The 23,434-nt window shown below is 36.4% G+C and overlaps 1 protein-coding gene across 6 annotated transcripts in view; it reads right to left on the reverse strand.

Annotated features, from left to right (window-relative positions):
- The window catches only part of LOC574986 (liprin-beta-1), a 95,354-nt gene that overhangs the window by 16,752 nt on the left and 55,168 nt on the right, over window positions 1-23,434 (reverse strand). For 4 of the 6 annotated variants that reach the window (XM_030989031.1, XM_030989032.1, XM_030989029.1 and 1 more), the window contains 6 exons: window positions 23,146-23,292; window positions 19,860-20,528; window positions 12,454-12,652; window positions 3,928-4,081; window positions 2,356-2,511; window positions 1,017-1,167 (listed from right to left, as the gene is read on the reverse strand). In XM_030989031.1, coding sequence (XP_030844891.1) covers window positions 1,017-1,167; window positions 2,356-2,511; window positions 3,928-4,081; window positions 12,454-12,652; window positions 19,860-20,528; window positions 23,146-23,292 — 1,476 coding nt within the window. Of the gene's footprint in view, window positions 1-1,016; window positions 1,168-2,355; window positions 2,512-3,927; window positions 4,082-12,453; window positions 12,653-19,859; window positions 20,529-21,245; window positions 21,273-23,145; window positions 23,293-23,434 lie in introns of all 6 variants that reach the window. The other 2 variants (XM_030989033.1, XM_030989034.1) reach the window with 2 other exon arrangements.

Consider the following 23,434-nt stretch of genomic DNA (forward strand, 5'->3'; position numbering starts at 1 on the left):
GATTGTGGCTCTTGCCCAGAAATGATTCTAGTGGGACACAACAAGGTCTATATGAATAGATAGATGTAATGGACAATGCATGCTACGGTTTCCAAGGTCTATATAGATAGATACATGTACATGTAGTGTTTAAAAAATCTAATCTGATGCCTTCCATCTTTGTGTTTTTGAATGCTTTTTTATACAATTGTATGTATAATGTAAAATCGCATTTAAGTATTTGGACTTTTTGACGAGATTTAATAAAACCTAATTTGAATTGACTCGAGTGTAATGGACAATGCAGGCTACGATTTCACTACTAAGTTTTTCATTTATTTGTAAGTGTAATTAAAGAATTAATTAGTTTTGAACTATAGAGTGTCCATGTGGCTAAACTATACTTCATATGTGAGCTTCATATATTACTCCTCTATAATGCAAGTTAGATGCACTCTCAATGAACATAAAGGTGACCTGTTTGTGTAGAATACTATACACGCACCCATGGAATAGGGCCCGCACCGAACCGAAGCCAGACTTAGGTTCCATACTCAGGGCATCAGGTTAGCCTTTATTCCCTTCTTATTCCGAACCGTTTACCTATAAAATGCCAGGTTAACTTTTCTTTAGGTTATTTAAACTTATTTTAAGCTTAAGCTTATTTAAGCTGTACACAAATCATTGTGTTTGTGATTGGTACAGTAGCAATTACATTATATACAGTGTACAAGAAACCTAGGGTAGTTTAGCCAATGTGTCAATAATTTGTATCTTTACCTGCACCGTTTCCTAAAAATAGGGATAATTTGGATTTTTACATTTCTGTCTTTAGAGAAATTAATGTCAATTGTTTTGACTCTTTTTCTGCATGTATCTTTAAAAAGATGAAATAATTTCAATTTTCCCATTTCTGTCGTTCGGTAATCATTGCCTATAATTTGTGTCTTTGTCAGCACCATTTCCTTAAATTTGTATTAATTTCAATTTTGGCCTCCAAGAAGAATTTAAAGAAGAATTCAAAGCAGATTTCTCACCTTTTCAAGCTCCAGAGGAGCAGCTCCAAGCAGCGTTCCACCATTCTTAACCCAGACTCTACAAGCTGCAGCGTACTGAGCGAGACCCATCCCTCTCAACCAATCAGCTACCTGCTCACTGTCCCACTTGGCAAATGGAGCGTTCAGCTCACTGAAAAAAGAACACAACAGATTTTAGATGAAGCCTGGAGCCAGAGCATGCATTAGATCCTCAATCAAATAGGCTTCAACCAAATTGAATTGAATTGAATTGATTTACTGTCCATAACAAATGGAAATTTGTTGTTCACTGGTACAGGTGTGTTACAAAAAATGTACAAAGTTATACATATTACACGTATATAACATAATAACAACATAACATCAAAAATACAAATATAAATCTCAGAAACTTCTATAAATCTGAAGCTTAAAATCCAGCAAAATGACTTACAAAGATTGACAATGATAGAATAACCTTATTCATTCATTATATTTATTATTCATTTAATTTATATCCAGAATTTCAGATACATTGTGTTTCAGTATGATAATAACATAGTGTACAGATGCACCTTATTAGTATCAGCTTGCATGGTGGTGTAGATATACAGTAGGTTTACGGTTGTACCATGTGAGAGGGGGAGGATTGGGGAGTCTATGTGTATAGTGGTAGATGATTTGTCTTTATGAATATACATGAAGACATTCAAATTACGTAACTTAAAGGTAAAGACCAGTTATGGTCATGCGATTGCATTGTGAAAGAAACGTTGTGGAATCGATCAGAAAAGGTTGATCATCTAGCATCTAGCATCTGCAAGGTTCTGGAATCATCAAAATGATAAGAAATTTGGCCCTTTCTTTGTAAAGTTACAAGCACTATATACAGAAAGATGTATATGGGACTACCCTATATCTCTCACAGACCATGAGAGAAACAAATTTACCAAATATATGAATTAGTAGGCGGTTTCCCGGCAAATTTTTTGTCATCATGTATTAGTCAAAACATATTCTTTCACATGATTGGTAACGAGAGCTTCCATTTCATTTCTTGAAATTGAGGCGTTTCCAATACTGGTCTTTACCTTTAAGGAAACCAAAGAAGCCATAGCCAAACGAAAATCATTATTATATTTGAGAAATTATTTTGTCATCACCAAAATGTATCCATGTTTCGTATCATATTTCTGTTCTTTGTCAACTTTGTCTGAGCCTTTATTTTACATGTGAGTGAAACAAATATCCATGTTGAATGACATTGGACAAATAAATACATTTAATTGAATAATCCTCTTATCACAATCCTATGATCACTAAGAGAACATTCACAGATCTTTGAAAACATGCTACGTACCTGGTTCCATTCCCATTTTCATTCTTCTTGAGGTCCCTAGACCAGGCTAGTCTTGGTCCTGCTGTGGCTCTGAAACGACCATTTCTGGAGAACTCCACCGGGGCTTCCTCATCCTCATCGCCATTGTGAAGATTTACTGATCCACTACGCTTTAATCTGAAAGAAAAATAATGCGACAATCATCATAACCATCGTAATTTTCTTTGTCATCATCATGGTCACAATCGTCACCTTCAAAATCAACAAGCTCATTAAAAAAGAGTTTCCAGATCAACTATGTGAAGAAAAAAAATAAACTTGGCCATCATCATCACTACTATCTTAGTCATCAAGATCATCGTCATCACCATCATCATCACTATCATCATCATAGTCATCATCATCATGAACATTATCACCATCGTCATCATCATCATCGTCATCATCATTATCATCGTCTTCATCATCATCACCATAATCATAGCCATCATCATCATCACCATCATCACTACGATCCTAGTCATCAAGATCATCATCATCGTCATTATCGTCATCATTATCATCGTCTTTATCATCATCATCATCATCATAGCCATCATCATCATCAGTACAATAATCTTTGTCATCATCATCATCATTATCATCATAGTCATCAAGATCATCTTCATCTTCATCATCATCATTATCACCATCATCACCATTATCATCATCACCATCAACATCATTGTGCAGGTTTGCAGATCTAGATTAACTCAACATTTGGTTAAATGGTCTTTATTCCTCTTTAAAGGTACGGTACTATGTCCCATTTGTAGGCCCAAAAAATGAAAAGGAAGAATTCCAACGACATTTGAAAGATAATACTATTTTAGAACATCCCTCGAAACAAAAGGGCTTGAAAATGGCTTTTTGTGGGAAAATAACGACCATCAGTTGTCAAATCAAATTTAGCGAGCACTCTCGATTAATGAAATGCACCGAATGGTTGTACGTTTCGTGCTGCGCAAAGATTCAATCAGTTCAATTCAACAAGAAGTGGGCTATTGATGTAGACAAATGCTCATGTACCATTTAAAGCTCATTCTATGTTTGTTATTACCAAAGCATAAAAGAAGTCAGTCACTCAATAGTGTCTGACAGTGAAGTCTAGCAAGTAAACGGGTTTCCTTGCATAATTTGAATACTAGAACTCTGCTAACGTTTAAATTTCACAGATAGGACATATGTGACATATTCATAATTTCTGCAAAGTTCTACAGAATTTGATGTTGGCTGCAAAAGGCATACATAATGAGAGTGACACCATGCACCCCAGAATTACAAAGATGAGTTGCCATGGTTATAAGAAATGACAGATGCTCAGTCATCGGTGACTGAATTTGGTTGAGCAACTGATCAAATTTAAAAATTCATCACCAATTATCATACCATTATTATAAATTTCTGCGATTTCACTTGGTTTTTAATATATTGGGGTTTTAACATGGGGTTCCTTCCTTTCCACCCAAAATGTTCATGCTAGATACGATTTTTTTTCTCTTGTTGAACTTACAAAATGTAGAGTTGTGTGAATAGGCCTACTGTTGAACTTACTTTCCAATGAGTTTCTTGATGCCTTTACGTTTGCGGTATTCCATGGGCGGTGTCCCTGGAGGGGCGGGAAAACCACCCCTCTCCAGACTCTGGAAGGTAACATTTCTTGGTCTCTGTACCCCTAATGCATCCTCCCCTTCTGACTCTGTCATGGCTGAGGAAGAGAGAGAGAGAGAGGGAGAGAGAGAGAGAGGGAGAGAGAGAGAGAGAGAGAGAGAGGGAAGAGAGAGAGAGAGAGAGAGAGAGAGGGAGAGAGGGGGAGAGAGAGAGGGAGAGAGGGGAGAGAGAGATATATATAGAGAGAGGGGGGGAGAGAGAGAGGGGGAGAGAGAGGGGGAGAGAGAGGGGGAGAGAGAGGGGGAGAGAGGGGGAGGGGGAGAGAGAGGGAGAGAGAGAGGGGGGAGAGAGGGGGAGAGAGGGGGAGAGAGAGAGAGAGGGGGGAGAGGGGGGGAGAGCGAGGGAGAGAGAGAGAAAGGAAGAGGAGGAGAGAGAGGGAGAGAGAGGGAGAGAGAGAGAGAGAGAAAAGGAAAGAGAGGGAGAAAAAAAGAGAATGTTGTTCTTTTATACATGTATTTTATCATTAGAAAGAGTTGGTGTCAACCTGTGTATTTTTATGATTAGAAAGAGTTGTCATACATCCCTAATAATCTCTGAGCATGATGTGGAATTACTTCATGGAACACATCCCATCCAATAGTCACTACATCAAGCCCATTCTTATTCTATTGTCAATGCACACTCGACTAGGCAATATTGCTCTAATGGCTTCACCGCACATCGAAGAATAGATGGAGAATCACGAAAGCCTGCTGTGACAACTAATGAAAAATTGAGACTAAATTCCCCAGGAACTTACATACATGTACTTTGTACTGTGATGGTTTTAGAGGGCTTCAACCCACAAATAATATGTTTCATATCATCAATGGACGAACCAGTAAATAAAAAGAGGTACATGTAAACAAAAATCTACTTCTTGAATAATGATATATATATATTAATTAGTCAACAAAATATGTTTAACACTCAACTTCTCGGGCAAGATTTACCAGTGAAGGAGTGGAAGAGGATAACAAATTAAAAATGTAAGTCAAAGACAAATGCTGAGTATTTACTCTCGACATGTTCCCTTTCGTTTTTATATTTCTGTTTTTTTATTTATAATTAAATCGTGCACTTATGAGCTTTAGCCAGTCCTGTATCATTCAATAATTGTTGATGGCTGGTCACACCATCAGCTCCAGTTAGGAGAGACCGGAATAGGCCAATCAAATAAGCCAGTTCACGGTTACAGTCTGAGCATGAGCAGATGAAGGTCATTCAGAACAAATTTTGAAATACACAGAGACGAAAATACTGGATACATGCTCATGAAAGTTATGTAATCATTATTCATTCATGCACAAGCAATGCACTCTATGATACACAGGTGGAAGTATTCTTTGAAAAGGGGAAACAAAGGCTATTTATATAGCACCTCCATTGAAGTAGGAGTGATTATTTCAAAATGTACAAAGTGGGACCTCTTCCTGTTTTGAAGATCTGTGGATATTCGGGGTCATTGCAGTAATGTGCTGACCGTGAACTGGTCTATTGGTTTTGCTGCTTCTCAGATGATGTCATGTATCACTCATCTCTTCAACAAGTAACACAATTATTTCTAGCATATGAAATATTTGGAAATGTCTGTAATCTAATAAGAGTGACTTAGATACCCCAAGTAATTTAATGAAAAAATATTATTCAGTTGGCACTTCATATAGAGAGAAGTAATCTGGTTTGCAATGTAAAGCAAATAAAGTGTGTTGATGTAATAGAGGAGGAAACCACTATAGCTATCAGGATGCAGCCTGTAACGTATCATAGCAATACAGTCAAAATTGTCACTTTCATGACACCAAACTTTCTTGAATGATTGATGCCCCTCTAAAGTGTTGGAAATTTTGAAGGCAAAATTTGACTTAAATTGTACCCTAATGTGAAAGAGGATGTCATTTCAGACACACTACTGCAAAGATTTCCTCCAAAAAATGTGTTTGAAGACAAATATTGAAAGAAGAATACATAATTTGGGTTTTCTGTTGTACACAGAAAACCTGAATTTTGTATTCTTTCATCAATATTGTCTTCAAATACATTTGTTTTGAAAATCCTTGCAGAAATGTGTCTTAAATGACATCCTCTTGCACATTGTGGTCCAATTTAAGTGAAATGTTGTCATCAAATTTGTGGGGCTCCCAACATTTTAGAGGGCCTTTAAAGGGCACTCATATCCAGAGTAAGAAACTCCACCGTTTCGGTCAATTATGATTCAATTTATAATTGCAGCATGAAACTGTCCTGAATATGAATCACTCTCTAAATTCACAGGTTACGTTTCAGGCTTTACACTACTACTACTACTAATATTCTGGGTTGATATAGCACTTAATACATCTACCATGTCTCTAAGAGCTTTACAGATTATCCCAGTCGTCAGATGCAGGCTTGCCCACACACAACTTAAGCTCATTCTCCACTTCCTGGGGAGTATTCCATCGTGGTGCCATTTGAAAGATGCTCACAATACTGAGCAAACTGCTTCGTACAATGAGTTTTGCATCCTACCAGATACATATTTAAAGGGATCCGGTAACTTTGTCTCAGATTCTGAAACAAAATCCTGGATTTAGCTCATGCTGCAATGATAATTATAAACCTTAAGGTCAGTCAGGAACCCCATGACTTTTACAAGCCGATCGCCTGTCTGATTATCAAGATATTTATGATTGGAAATCGAAACCAAATTTTGCGTTTGCCTAACGTTTTCATAACACTACAGTCTATATGGGGGGAAATGAGTATGGTAAAACCAGTCACTCACAGATTTTTACTTTTCTGAGGCACTTCTTAATCATTTTGAAGCGCAATTTTTGTTTAGGGCTTCAATATTACACCATATCACAGACACTGATAACACGTAGGGCCGTGCATCTCAGATTTAACATTGTGAAACGATCCCTTTAACACCCAAGTGGAAAATAGCAAGGTAGATAAAATGCCTTGCTTAAGGACATAGGTGCTATGCCAGGGATCAATCCAATGGCATTAGCATCTTCAGTCAAGTGTTTATTAAAACCGCCTGAATACGACACCTCTACTATACAGGGTAGCTATAGATTGCTAATTTGAATGCACTGCTCATATGAGTCAGCTAAAAAGTGTCCTATCTTTCATTGCAATGTGTTAGGTGAGGGTATCAAGTTAGGTGAGATTAGAAGAGAAGGCATACCACATGATGATGCACAATGAATAATAGTGTAGTAATCTTTGGGATTATTTCACGAATCAACACTCTCAAAATACTCCATGTATGAGAGTGAGTCATAATCTGAAGTTATTAAAATATGAAATAGCAATATGTAAGAGGTTCACCCTTCAAGCAAATGTAAGGTCATTCACATAAGGCATAAACTTAGTGTGATATTCTCAGTATATACCCATGAATTCTCAGTATATACCCATGAATTCTCAGTATATACCCATGAATTCTCAGTATATACCCATGAATTCTCAGTATATACCCATGAATTCTCAGTATATACCCATGAATTCTCAGTATATACCCATGAATTCTCAGTATATACCCATGAATTCTCAGTATATACCCATGAATTCTCATTATATACCCATGAATTCTCAGTATATACCCATGAATTCTCAGTATATACCCATGAATTCTCAGTATATACCCATGAATTCTCAGTATATACCCATGAATTCTTAGAAATATTGATATGATACTGTATGGCTTTGAGTGTGTTACACGTACAAGAATACATTGCTCTAGCTATGGCAATATGGGATGAGTCGAGTCCAATAATGTCAGAGTGAGAGCAATATATTCTTGTTTCACATGAAAACAAAACCATACAATATTGTTATTATTATCAAGCTGACTAGCGAAATAACAAATTTGACTTACCTCTGTAAATATGATTTTGTTTTCGTGTGATATCGATAGTTGAAAGTTCCCGGACGACTGAGCAATACGAAAACAATATATTGATCAGTCATCCGGGTACTGTGCTAAAGATATTAAATACACTGATTGGAAGCCTTATGAATAATACAAGAAACAATGTACACTGGAGAAGTAGAAAACGTTTTCTAGGGAAATAACACTTTTGAGAATTTACATTCAATTTTTCAATATTTCATATTTATCATACAATTTTATAAGAATCTCACAGATGCAGTTCTCTGTATGTTTATGTACATGTATCATTGAAAATACATGAATTGAGAGCTAGGGTCTATACATGTCAGTGAAAAAAATACATGGGGCTCAGGGCAAATTAGCCCCCAAAATGCTTTTAAAAAAAGAGCCCCTGAAAGTCATAAAAGAGCCCCCAAAAATGTGCATAGAGTTCACTGCAAAACAAATTAAAGAGTGTTATTTTTTTGCAAGCAAGCTTGAAAAGTAGCCCCCCAAATTTTTTTCCCTGATACATGTACAAAGTCATAGACTTCCTACCTTGATTGTTCCTTATATAAAGCATAATTCCAGCTCAAAGTAATGAACAGATCAGAAGAAAGAAAAAAGTGAGTTGGACCACAGCAACTTAATGTCAAATCCAAATTTATCCTTTCAAAGCAAGACTTAACACATGCAAAAACACCACAGTGTAGTTCTACACCACTCAATATATATCTGGAATAACTATTTGTGTTTATCGTATAACTCATTATATAGCAAAATGCCTTCACATATATTGACTTGTTTATTTGATTCCGGTTTCAAAGTAAAGACCTCTTTTAAAAAACCCATTCATAAACCGGCCAAGGAATAGTCTCAGGTAGGCACACACATGTTACCAAGTAATTGCACTTTGGACTACATTATCAAGGGTGATGAATAGCATTGAGAATGTGTGACGAAGCACACTGGGTAAACATTGACTTTTTGATTCCAAAGAGAGAATTGAGTCACTTAATCTGAAATGATCTGTGAAATTTGTTTTTAATTCCGCATCAAGTCGATAAATTCACGTCAGATTGAATTGATTGAAAGGAAACTATTTTGCATTACCGAAATTAATCAAGCGAATCAAAACACATTTCATGTCATTGTATCGCCTACAGTGTATGAGATGAAAGGATTAGGTTTTTGTTATTTGCTGATAAATAATCATGATATCATGATAGATATCACTATCTAATAGTTTTATATCTAGCGCTTGATACAAAATACTGGTGCCAATACTTGACAGATATTATAAACCAGTCAGCAGGTTCATTGACGCACAATGTGCACCATCTTCTACCATATGATCATCGTGAGGGCATATGGCAATTATTATATCTCCTGGGTATTATCTTCTGGGTATGGAGTGGCAGATGTAGATTTATGCCTTACCAAAGGACATAAGTGCTGTGTCAGGATCAAACCAATAACCTTCGCATTTCAAGACTCAACACCTCCATTCTCGTTCTCAAAACAGTTTCTTGATTATCTTTTTTATACTTCCATTTCGGTCAACTTTTTTAGAGGGATTCTCCAAAACTAACACATGTAAACCTCAGGTCCGAAATTATTTCTATAAATGTATGCACTTGTTTATTCGTATAGGGTTTCATATCAAAACAACTACCGGTAAACCAAACCAAACCAAATCAAATCAAAATCTTCAATTGCCAAAAAATTCCTTGTATCTGCCATTTTGAGATGATGAAAAATTGAGTGTTAAATTTGAAAGAACATACAATTTAAATGACAAAATCATCTTTGTTTTATCAAAATCGGTTCAGAGAGGGCTGAAATATCCATAAATATAACCATTTCTAATATTGCCAATGGCGATGTCGGCTTTTTTGTTGGCTTTTTCGTGTTGGTTTTAATACGCACAACCAGCCAGCCCGTGTATTGTTATCAATTGATTAATCAATTATCAGTCACCGTATTCTTTCGAAAGTTGAGCTGAATTGGTATGATCGTATATTGGCTAAGTTTCACACATTTTGGGGTCTAAAATTACCTTCATAGCAACTTTAGGTCCTTAAAGAGCATTAGAAATGTCATAAAAAGAATAAGAGTAATAACCATGCACTTTGAAGGCATTTGTTATCTGAAACAAGAACTCAACTATCCCTTTAAGTACGAGTCCATGGTCAATAACCTAATTTACCCTGAACCAAACACTATGCCTAACACACTAACCTTGGACCTAATCAACCTAGGACCAAATTTCAATTGTGTTTGGGGGACAAACACTCCTAATACATGTAGGTGAGTTGTGCACATTGACATTGTTGAATTAATGTACAAGGTCAGGCATATAAATTATCTTTTATTTCTCAATTGTGTAACATTCACCTTGAGGACAAAACAAACCTTCACAGCAACTTAGTAATGGTACTATCTTCCTACTTATATCTCAAATCAAAGGAAATTGATGAAAACAATTTGAGGGCTTTCTAATAGTGTCTTATCAAAAGTAAGATCACCAAAACCGGCTTTTTAAGAACAGCAGACAATGAATACCAGTAGATAGAAATGGAGGCAAATTACCACCTATGACTGTAACAAACCTGGAACATGATGTGAATGATGATGTTGATGACTAAAACTCTATATGACTATGAAGTACATGTATTCAAATACTGACTACATGTATAACTCTACATGACTATGAAGTACATGTACATGTACATGTATTCAAATACTGACTAAAACTATACATGACTATTAGGTACATGTATTCAAATACTGACTATTGCTCTACATGACTATGAAGTACATGTACATGTATTCAAATACTGACTAAAAGTTCTACATGATTTTAAAGTACATGTATGCAAATACTGACTAAAAAGCTCCATGAATTTAAAGTACATGTATTCAAATAGTAAACTCCATGATACAGGTATTGGTGAATGCATGATTACACAATCAGAAATCAATAGAAACAGAGCAAGATATGAAGCAAACTTAATTACATCATACACTGAGCAGCTATCACATCTGGATATTATTTGACTATGGTTCTCACAACACATCAACTTTCTTTCACATATGTCTGAGTAAACCAGCTCGGTTTACTGGAGGAGAGGGGTGGGGGGGGGGGTTAAAGCCCCTCTTAAAGGTAATACAATTTTTGGTATGTGGTTTTGTATTTAGTTCAAATGAACATATTGGAAGCATATATGGGATTTTACAATATTCGATGAACGTTGTCTCGGTTAAAATCGAGTCCAAAGTGATGAAATTGCACAGGGTCATCCACGTATATCCAAATTTTAAAGAATTACTATTCATTTATTTGTCAAAATTTCCCAAAACTTTGCATTACCTTTAAGTGTTGGGAGCCCCAATAATTTGATGGCAAAATTTCACAAAAATTGTATCATTATATGAAAGTGGATATTATTTAAGACACATTTCTGAAAGGATTTTCAATACAAATGTGTTTAAAGTCGAATATTGATGAAAGAATACAATCATTCAAGCAAATTTGGGGCTTTTAAACACGTTTTAGGGCTTTAAACTTACTATTTACTGTTATTTTTCTCTTTATTTGTTGGAAATTGGTGGAATACTTTTAATTTGTAGAGGAGGCATTGAGTCAATGTTGAGTCGCTGTATTATGATTTGAAAGAAAGTGTCTGGTACCTATTGGAAAATGATGACACATGTACATATGTATTGACATACAGGATGTAAACTGTGAGGTTTAGGAATGAGCAAAATGTAAAGAATGGAATGATAATGTATATAAAAATTATGTCATATCTTACTATAAATATTATCTGGTTGGAGCCAGAAGGGCATTAACTCTGGTTAACATGGGTTAAAGGGCATCTGAGATACACGGCCCTAATGTACGTGCTATTAGTGTCTGTGATATGGTGTAATATTGAAGCCCTAAAAATAATTGCGCTTCAAAATTATCAAGAAGTGCCTCAAAAAAGTAAAAATCTTTGAGTGACCGGTTTTACCATACTCGTTTTCCCCAATAGACTGTAGTGTTATGAAAACCGTTTGGCAAAACTTTTTTCAAAATTTGTAATTCCAATCATAAATATCTTGATAAAGTCATGGATTCCTGACTGAGCTCAATGTTTATAATTATCATTGCAGCATGAGCTAAATCCAGGATTTTGTTTCAGAATCTGAGACAATTACCCGATCCCTATAAGATAATACCCTTCTGGCTCTGAACATATGATATATTACTTATTTATTCCCGTTTTCAGTACAGTAAGGAGTGATAGTCATACAAATATTGATCAAAAGACATTCAATCGTTGAATCCTATAAATACATTGTAGACAGAAATAATAAATAGTGCAGAAGAGAGAAGTGAAAACACACACCAATATGAGCAAGAAATGAACTGTAGCTACTCTCCACATAATTTCAATTCAAAAACCTGAAGACAGTATGGACTGTTTCCCACTGATAATTGCTGAGTTTCCATTGATGAATGTTTAGAGATATAGCAGGAAGATCATAAAGCAGAAATCAGGAAATTACCATGAACTTACCGAGATTTGGAGCACTGGAAGTCTTTTTGGAGGTGATTTTGAAGAGTCCCTTTCCGAACGATGCTCTGGGTTTCCTAGGCTCTGGGGTGCCGCCGTGAGCCGATTGTTGCTGCTTGTTGGGAAGATCAAACTCTTGGTTCCTACGAGGGGAGGGCAGCGTCCTGTAGCCCGAGGGACTGCTTCTGGCTGCTAAATCACCCTGGTGAGGGGAAGAAAGAGGGATGGAGGAGAGTAAGGGAAAGGGAGAGTGTGAAGGAGACAGGAGGAGAGTGTGAAGGAGACAGGAGGGTGGGGAGAAGAGAGCAGGGTGGGGAGAAGAGGAGGGTGGGAGAAGGGTGAGGGAGAGACAGGTGAATGGATATTCAGGGAGGGTGAGGGGAAGAAAGAGGTATGGAGGAGAGTAAGGGAGAGGGAGAGTGTGAAGGAGAGAGGAGAGTGGGAAGGAGAGAGGAGGAGAGTGTGAAGGAGAGAGGAGGGTGGGGAGAAGAGAAGGATGGGAGAAAGGGTGAGGAAAAGACACGTGAACAGACAGAGAGTATTAAAGGGAGAGTGAGGGTAAAAGACGGGGAGAGGGTGAGAGAAAGGGTGAGGGGATGAGGGTGAGGGAGAGACAGGTGAACAGACAGAGAGTAAGGGAGAGTGAAGGTATGAGGGACGTGAACATGGCAAAAAATATAAGATCACAAAGTAAAGAGAGACCAGGAAAGAACAATAAAATAAGAGACCAGGAAAAAAGTTTTGCATATGTACAGGATGGAACAAGAAGTGGAGGAAATGGCAGAAAAACAGAGAGAAAACCATATGTAAACAGAGAGAGAGAGAGAGAGAGACGGAGAGAGGTAGGAGAGAACGAGAGAGGAGGAAGTGATTAAATTCAGTCCATGTGTTGTGCACAGCAGGATAGTGAACTACCTGTCATTCTAAAACGGTGGTGTAGCCCAACAAAACATGGGGACACTGTAAGGCTACGCCCCCTTCTAATTATTATATTGACATATAAACACTCTTTGCTCACAAGCAGTATACAGTGCAGGTAAGTAAATGGCGTTGTACAGAAACTGAAAATAAAACTGCAAGGGAATATATTAATAAACAACCCAACAGCCCCACCCAAAACCCCTTTTTTCCTTAAACCTGCTGCTAGTCCTCATTCTTATTCAACATATGTCCTCATACTTATGTACCCCTGACCTCCCCCCCCCCCCCCCCCCCCCTCTCCTTTCACATTTTACGACAGAAAAGTGTTATTTTATATCCATGCACCCCTCCCCCTCCTAACTTTCTCTCTGGATATTCTCTGTATATTCCACCATGTAGATATGCCCTTGTTTTGAAATGAAGCATACAACAGAAGGTGTAATATAAGCCATGTTATTTACTCAGGGAAATGTGGAAGTAGAATACCCAAATCACACCAATGAAAGCAACACCACACCAACCGAACCAAAATGACCGGACAGCAAGTGGAAAAGAATCGGTCACTTTAGAATTGGTCACTTTAGAATTGGTCAGTTTAGAATCGGTCACTTTAGAATTGGTCACTTTAGAATTGGTCAGTTTAGAATCGGTCAGTTTAGAATCGGTCAGTTTAGAATTGGTCAGTTTAGAATCGGTCAGTTTAGAATCGGTCAGTTTAGAATAGGTCAGTTTAGAATTGGTCAGTTTGGAATCGGTCAGTTTAGAATCGGTCAGTTTAGAATAGGTCAGTTTGGAATTGGTCAGTTTGGAATCGGTCAGTTTGGAATCAGTGTGGAGTTTGTTTACTGGTGTGACTGTGGTATTACCAGGTCCCTTCCATATTCAACAAAAACAGAGACAATGCGTGTCGTGTCACTGTGAGAACATCTGTAAGTCCACAGGGGGTGGAAATGTTAACAATCATCAAGTCTGCCCTCTATACCTTAAAACATTATAGTCAATATCATCTTACATAACACTGCCATAACAGGCTTACAAGTAAATTTAGAAATTTAAATGAAACTTCTTTGCTCTTTTCCTATCGACACATATTATTTTAGTTACGAATAACAAATTAAGCATTCATATCAGTGCATAATAGAATCATAGAGACCTCTTTCACAGTGTTGGAAAACAAGAAAGCAGAATTCAAAGAAAAGTGGTAAAATATTCAGATTATAGACCTTACCTATTTACAAAAAGCTGGTTAATAATATGAAGTATAACATAATTAGTTATAGCATAGTATTATTGAATAGTGGTATACACAGTAGCATGATAGCAGATATATGTAAATGAGCACAATGAAATAAATGCTTGAATGATGTGATTACAATATTATGAAATAAATTTGAAAACAGAACGATTGATTAAAGCGATACTGAACTAATGAACTTATTGCCCTAGCATACTGTTTATTGCACAGCGCCATCTCATGGTCAAAATTCCAACAGTGCGTATTATACCCTAAACCTACTTCCCACTTTGCAGATGGAAAACTTGATGCGAGAATCAACAGCGCATGAATATGACCGACAAAGAAAGAGGACAAAATATCCAGTTCCTCAGGTAGACAAAGGAACATCTCTTCACTGCTATTATGTAAAAATGAGTAGAACAGGTGAATATGCATGTGACACCTGTTCTACACATTTTTACATAATAGCAGTGAAGGGTTGTTCCTTTGTCTACCTGAGGAACTGTATAGTTTGTCCTCTTTCTTTGTCCGTCATATTCATAGTGGCAGCTAGGGAAGTAGAGAGCTACAAAACCCTACTGCTATAGCTGACCCAAGATGGCGCTAGAGGATATTTCTAGTACAGTATTGCTCTAACACATAGATAAGGATAGATACATAGATCTGAATGTTATAAGGTGCACCTTAATGCATAGATAAGGATACATACATAGATCTGAATGTTATAAGGAACACAGGGGTGAATCAATTATAAAAAGGTTAGTGCAGCATCCAAACATAAATAGCATTCCACACAAAGAACTCAAATCAGAGTGAGATTTAATGCAGCTTGTCCAAAAATATCTAACAAGATCGTATAGGTACTATCTTGGAGGTGGAAAATGCAACATGCTAATCTTTATTGTAAATGGATTAAAACAAAGTACATTACACTTAAAATCAGTCATTAAATAATATTTAAACCCCCTCTGCACCAGTTTGGCCAGGAGGGATTAGACTTCCCTGCATGGTCACTGACAGGTGGTTATCTCATCAAATCAGCTCTCAATTAACATAAGAAAAAGGGCATCATGGGGGACCAATGGTCACTGAATAGGCATGGTTTGTTATAAAAAGGGCGCAAGTAGCTATAAGTAGTGCAGTGGGGCTTTAAAATCATTCATTAAATAATATTTAAATGAAGAGTAAGGAGTTGATCTTTACCTAATTCGTGATGTACCCTGCAACATTAAACAGTACTTGTGCCTCTACCCTCTAATCATCCTTCCAACACACAATGCTATTCCTCTTGCTAAAGAGAAAAAGACAAAGTTTGCACAGTCCCCTGATATGACAGACCCTCTTCACAGTGCAGAGAACAAGAGAATGTCTCTCGACATGGCATTAGCCTGGGCTCCATACGGGCTGCTTTGGTTGGGGCCCTTGGGGTCTGCATTGCACTTTTCAGTGTCTGCATGCATCACCCCTCTGTAAAACGTTTAAGAATTTGAGAGTCTGGACCTACATGTACATGTAGATTAGGGGCACCAATGTGTCCTGGGGGAGGGGGGGGGTGCTTCACAAAGATCCTAATTTGAACTTATCTCTAAGTTGGACTTAAAAATTATGGAATGCTGTTAGCATCTTTGAAAATATTTTGTAAAAGTTATTTTAAAAGGCATAGAATGTTGATTCAAATCATTCATATATTCTATTTTCAAGGATATGTCACGTTTTTGATGTGGAATTTATAAAAAGTCTAAAATACTTGAATTTTCGCTTTTGAATATATTTTATCGGCTGTGCATGGCTCAGATCAAGGGTACCCTTAGATTGAACACTGGGAAATTGTTTAATTATCCAAAACCATGAGACCCAGACACAAATTAGCATTTTTATATTAGAAAGTACCATTGGGGGAAGCTCCAAACAAGGTTTCAGTTTCATTGAGTTCAAATTAAAGATTTTAGAGCAATTTTATGATGTAAAAAGGCCTATTTTCAGCACTTTTAATGTTACATTCAAAACATGCACTAATTGGTTACCAGATTTTTTACTAATGGGATGCAAAACTTATGATTTTTTTTATCTTGATGTAGAGTCTATGTAATAATTAACATTTCTGTTGAGTTAATTCCTATTATTTTACTTTCTTATTCCATTTACATGTGATCCAATTTTTGTGATATGTACATAACTTTGGTGTCCTGCAAATTTCAAACTTTACTAACTGAAGAATGGTGCATAAATAATTGATTTTTTTACAAGATTGCAATGTTATAATGTTTAGTTTCACTTTATCTTTGATTTCCAATCAGATCATTTCATTCTGGGTCATCATTTTAAAAATATCTAGATTTCTGTAAATGGAAAATGTTTGGTGTCCTGCAGTTATGTACATACCAGTGCAACAGAATCTATACAAAAACATATTGTATTCTTTCAAAATGATAATGTAATGGTGTATATAGGTGAATGAAGAGCACTGATAACATTGGATTCCCCATTTTAGCTTGTATGTGTTATTTAATCAACAATGAATGTGGACATCGAGTTATGTACGTGACAGTTATGTACGTATTCCATGTTTTGTTTTTTCCAATAAGACCACCTATATTTAGTTATTTGTCATGGTAAGGTAGTAAAAAATGTATAAGACATGTACACACATCTGATTTGGTGAGAACAATATTACAAAATATTGCAGTTTGAACTTTTTCATGTCATGTACATAACTAAGACACCGTTATGAAAAGACACCGAGTTATGTACGTTACTACCAATCAAAAATTGAAATGAATTATCGTAATTAAATCAATTTATTTCTTACAGCATGAATTGCACCCTTCTGCATTTTCATTTAAACAAACATTTATTGAATTTAAGGAACGACAAGTTATTATTTGAATGTATAACTACTTACTTTTGGTGTCCACAGTTATGTACGATTAAGTACATAAATCTTACATTTCAGTCCTGAAATAGTAGTTTACAAACTATTTACACATTGCAAATTATGTTTCATTCAGGAAACACATCATTCCTTCAATTGAAGTTGTTATTAGACTAATGCAAAACCATATCTGACAATAAGGCAAAGAGAAAGCATGCAGAGAATAAGATGTACTGTACATAACTCGGTGTCCACATTTGTTTTGGCCATATTCTAATAACTAAATTGAAAAAAGTTGATATGGCAATGGTTTTAAGTTTTGTTTACGGTATGTTTTAACATCTAATGTACTTTGTCAGAAAAAATTTAAATTATAAGAGAAATATCAGCATGAAGTGGACACCGAGTTATGTACGTAACATTTTTGAAGATGTGATATTTGGCTACTGATTGCCGTTTAACGGCAATTTGTTAAGTTCTGATTTTTTAGCTATGTGTTGCATAATGTTTGCAGATTACAAAAATAATGTTGCCACAGTCTATAATTGACTTTTAAAATTCACCTCATATGTAACACTATAGTGCCCTTGATCAGAGCCATGCACGGCTACAAATGGCTATCCATAATATTTATGTCCAACTTAGAGATAAGTTCAACTTAAGATCTTTGCGAAACACCCCCCTGAACGTAGATTTTGGGCACCAATGTGTCCAGGATGTGTTTTTATTGTCAGCCCTGCATTAGCTGCAAGGTACTGGTCAAGAACTGCCCTCAAGATGGACGCCTTCCTTAATGTTGTCTGTTTGGAGCCAGAAGGATGCTTACTTGTATACTTTAACATACAGTTAGCGCACTTTGGGCTATGGACTGTCAATTCATTTCCTACGATAATATCGAAAATATATTCATTGGAATATATCAATAAAATGATTAACATCATAGCATGCAGATTTATGGTGAAAAATAAAATATGGACTCTTTGGAACAATGAAAGGAAAATAGCTTTGTGTATTAAAAATGACAAGATTCAATGCCCTTCGGCTCTAAACAAACATTACACAAAGTATTTCAGACAGGGGAGAATGTAGCAAGCCTCAGCCATGGAGTGCACCACACTGTACAATTACTGCCGCTGAGAGCCAAAAGGGCAATAACACCAAAGTGAGTTAATGCCATTCAGGGAGGACCGTTTTTTAAAATTGTCAAAAGTATAACTTCTTGGACATTGGACACCAAAATGTGTCTTATAGAAAAATTAAGACACGTTTCTATGGGATGTCCAAGAAGTTGTACAAATGACGGTTTTGAGAAACTGGCCTCTGGCTCAACAGATGATTAGATAAAAACATGAATGTGAAAGACGGCACATGTGGAGACATTAAAAAAAAATACCATATCATTTTTTTTTTTAATGTAATAAATATATAATAAATAAATAAATTGATATTGGAATGTGTTTCATTTGTAGATGTTTTAGTTTGTGTTTAGCAGCCAAGGACACTTCCAAGGGTTACTATTGAAAACACAAATATGTGAATCCAAAAGCAGCTGGAACCTAAAGAACTATACAGGAGAATTCTTTAAAAGGCAGCAGCTGTATTCATAATTTGAAATTTATGTGAATGCTTCAGATAACACAAGAAATAGTCCAGATTTTCAAACTAAACGTTAAACAGAGCTATAAAGCAAACAGGAAGGGAAAATTTCACTATTCAAGTTCTTCATCTTTATTTTGTTTCTACTCATTTTTCTTCAATACTACTTTTTTAGCTTTCTGTTCCATATGACCCTTTAAAAAAGAATCTAAAGAAATCAGGGTCAAAGATAAATATTAGGAAGCCACATCTTTAATATGATTCATTAGGTACTAACAAGAAGTCTACATGAAGATGACACATATATCTGGCTATTAAAAGCAGCTCTGCAATAAACTGTTATTTTGATGATTAAGATGTGAAGTTCTAAATGTTAGTTTAATGAATTAAATGCACCAGAGGTAGCTCAATGCCAATTTAGCTTTTGTAACACAATTATTTAAGTTAATTATTTAAGTTATAGATGGAGAAGTAGTAGCATTATCATTATTCTATATGCTTAGGGTTTAGTTCATATCTACAATGATGGAACTAAACAACATTATGAAATACAAAATTTGAAGAAAGTGAATTAAAATTTGCAGAACAAAGCCATGCACCATTTGTTGCCATGGTAACTGGTTAAACAGGAAGCAAAGGCACAAACTGTTTTAATTCCAAAAGGAAAAAACATAGTGTATTAATAGTTTAAGGTATGGAATGGATATATAAACACAAAGAAGGATGAAAGCAAAAGGTCGATTTGCTGGTAAAAAAAGGCGTAAGAAAGAACGGTATGATTACCTCTGAGTCGGTCGTTTTCTTGGGAGCAGGTAGGGTCAAATGACCTGAAATGGGGGAAACGTCACGACGGAAATGTGCCATGTTGGCGTCGTCAATGTCAATGAAGGTCAGGTCAGTAGGGGAGTCTAAGGAGTCGGGTCGTACCCCGTTCCCTAAATAGCCATTTGTGTTTGAAGGACTGCAGTTAGCGCCCTGAGTGAGGAACACGCTCACATGATCAATACCCGGCCTTTCTTCAAAGTCTTCGCCCACTGAACTTCTCTGATCGTTACTGATCTCCGTCGTTGCGTCCAGGTCAAAGTTGACCTTCTTAGGGACAGCTTCCCAGCTTGGGTCACTATTGGTTGGGAAAGGAGGGGTTTTGCTTGAAGCAGAAGTGACCACCTCTGGTAACCCTGTGGTCAGATGTTCCATGTCTCCTGGAAGGGAAGAGGGATCTGCTAGCCCTGGTGAGAGCCTTTCAACATGGATAGGAACATGGATAGTTCTAGGGTCTTCTGTAAGGAAGGTTGAACTGTCCTGGTTGGGAGCTTGAGGGGTGGAGTGAAGGGGTTGTACGGTGCCCCCTTGGATATGTATAGGGACGTGTATAGTTCTAGGGCCACCTGTTACAGGTAAGTCCGTTTGAGGGTCAGGAGAGGGATGGGAAAGGTCAGAGGAAAGTTCATTCTGTAGGGACAGAAAACATGCAAGGGAAATGCAAATATCAACATGAATTACAAAACATCAATTGGTATGATCATACACATTCTTTATAACGTTACATACTTGTAAGTTTTGACATAATAGGAAGTAATTAATAACTTTCATGAATATATTGGTACATGGCATGAAACAGAAACACACGATCAGAATATATCACAAAGTCTATAATGCTAATGTTTTAAATACACACCCATATTAAACACTCTTTAGACTCTTTTTAGACTGTTATCAATATCACTGAAAAAGACCATGATTAATATGGACATCAAATGAGTTATTCAGAATTTCGAACTTTAACTTCACTGAACAATTTTTTAGGTTATTTCCCCTCTTTTTCAAAATTCTGTTTTTAGTCTATCCTACGAGGTCGACATGCTTATACAGGAGAGCTCATTGAACATTGGATAATTAATGCATTATATATATATATATATATATATGGGTGGAGTATAACATTTGTATGTTTTACAATGACAGGGACAGATGTAAATGTAAATATATACTGGAGAATATCAGCTCAAAATGCAAACATTTATGAAGCAATAGACAGAGAAGGTCATTGCGAATGATTGACTTGATTATTATATTTACTTGGTAATACAATATAAGAAGGAGGAATATAATGCTCGTTGAGAACTAAGAAGTGAATGAGTATGCTTTGTTAAAATTTTTAAAATTTACCATAGTTGATTTTGCCTTTTTCATACGCTACAGGACATAATAAGAAAGTAGGAAGAGCACATTCATCAATTGACACGAGGCTGATAACATTGTACTTTATGATTGCATTTCCTTCAATTATTTCACAATCTAACCATTTGCAATCGTGAACTTTTAGTGAATAAACAATTTCTATTTCAACAGCAATTAAAAAACTAGCTGTATTTCTGCCGGTGAAAATATCTAAAAAAGGTAATTCACTTAATAAAAGATATGAATAGACCTACTTCTTTCAAAAAAAGAGACAGATCACGAGTCACCTTTCTGACTTAGTTCAACTCATTTTCTGAGCAATGCAGGAAATATTACGAGAACTGAATTTGAGGTTCATTGTTAAAACGATACTGAGCTGGGCCCGGTGCACAAAACTTACCATTGATGGTAACTTTGTCATCAATGGTAACTGCCATGGATGACTATTGAGCCCTGTTACCGTCATGATGGTAGTTGTCATTGATGGCTGAATTACCATTTATATCATCAATGGTAAGTTATATGCAACAGGCCCGGATATGTTTTTAGCCCTAGCATACTGTTTAATTGTTCGGTGCCATCTCATGGTCAACTTGCGTAACCCATAACCTACTTCCCCACACAGAGGACTCCATGCGAGAACCAAACGTGCCGCTAGTGAAGCAGCAAGTTACGGGACAATACTGCTACAGCTGACCTGAGATGGTGCTAGAGGGGATTTTGTGGTAATGCTTCTAGTAAAGTATGGCTTTAACTCCTCACATCAAATATCTGTTGATCTGTAGATGCACACCACCCTCTCCTTAGCATACTATTAGTACACAATGCAGAGTATGTGTTAAATAAAAGTGCATTCAAATGTTACAGTGCCACCAACTTTCAAACATTTTCTTGGAATGAGTTTCCTCCTTCGTGGTTAATCTTGAAACCATGATCCACTGAACAACCCTAACAAATAAAGAATCCTTTTTTACTCATAACGATAACGATATTCCGTTCTTGAATATTGAAAATCACATTAAGATATAACATCTCTATATTGGTCGGTGGGGTGACAAAACCTTGTATCTCAATTTTTGAGATTTAGATTTTTTGCATCATTTTGTACCTAATGGCCTACGACACCACCTCATAAATCCATGGAACGCCTCCTGTCTCGGTTTTTTCACAAATTCCACACAAAGGACGGTGTCACAGCACTAAATCTGTTGAGACAGGAAAGGTTTTTTCGCTCTCCTGAAAATTCACGATTTTTGAGACACAAGGTTTTGTCACCCCCACCGACGATATGCTCCTACAGAATTTCAGATATTATTATTATCCTAGCTTTAGCTCCAGCAATCATAGCGGTAAGTGCATTTCAAGAACTTTACAATGTATCTTTCAAGAATAAATCAGAAACATTTCCTGAATAGAGGTAGGAACAATGATTTCAACTTTTTGGGCAACAGTGTTTATGACGGTGAAGTTTTCCAAGAGTCATATGTAGAGTAAAATATATTTATTTTAGAATATGTTCATACATTCATATTCAGGAAAGTGATTAAATGAAGTTTATTTCATTTCAGTCTTAAACCTATTGTACATGTAGTGGCTGAATTTCATCTTTAATTATATAAAAAAAACATTTATTCAAGAACAATTACATGAACATTTTGGAACGAATAAGAGGGATTCACAAGAACTTCTTGTGGTTTTTGTGCCTTTACATACAATAAAAGGCACAAAGACAACAACAGGTTCTTGCAAATTTCAAGACAGAAGGGCACATTTATTTAGCTAACTCTATGAGCTATATCTAGGATTTATACTAACAACACCTAATCTATCGACCATTCACTGCACATGCACTACTTTACATCAGATGAAAACTGTGAAAAAGACTTACCGTTGATGGTAGGACATTGGTTTGTAGATTCTCCAGACTTGCCGATCGTCGGCTGGTCTTGGACCCAAACATCTCCTCAGTCCTATCCACCATCATGGTGTAGTCTCTGTCTGGACTGACTGGGCTGGATCCTTGTGGGACCTGGTGCTGTATAAGGAAACAGATAAAAGCAAAATTGAGTTCTAGACCTGGGTGGCATTTCACAAAACTTGTCATCAGTGACGAATGACAGTTTTTGTTATAAGCTACTGAAATCCTTGCTTCTGATTGGTTATCAGCAGATTTGTCA

Source organism: Strongylocentrotus purpuratus, unplaced genomic scaffold (genome assembly GCF_000002235.5).
Source record: "Strongylocentrotus purpuratus isolate Spur 01 unplaced genomic scaffold, Spur_5.0 spur5_scaffold_18, whole genome shotgun sequence".
Taxonomy (NCBI): Eukaryota; Metazoa; Echinodermata; class Echinoidea; order Camarodonta; family Strongylocentrotidae; genus Strongylocentrotus; species Strongylocentrotus purpuratus.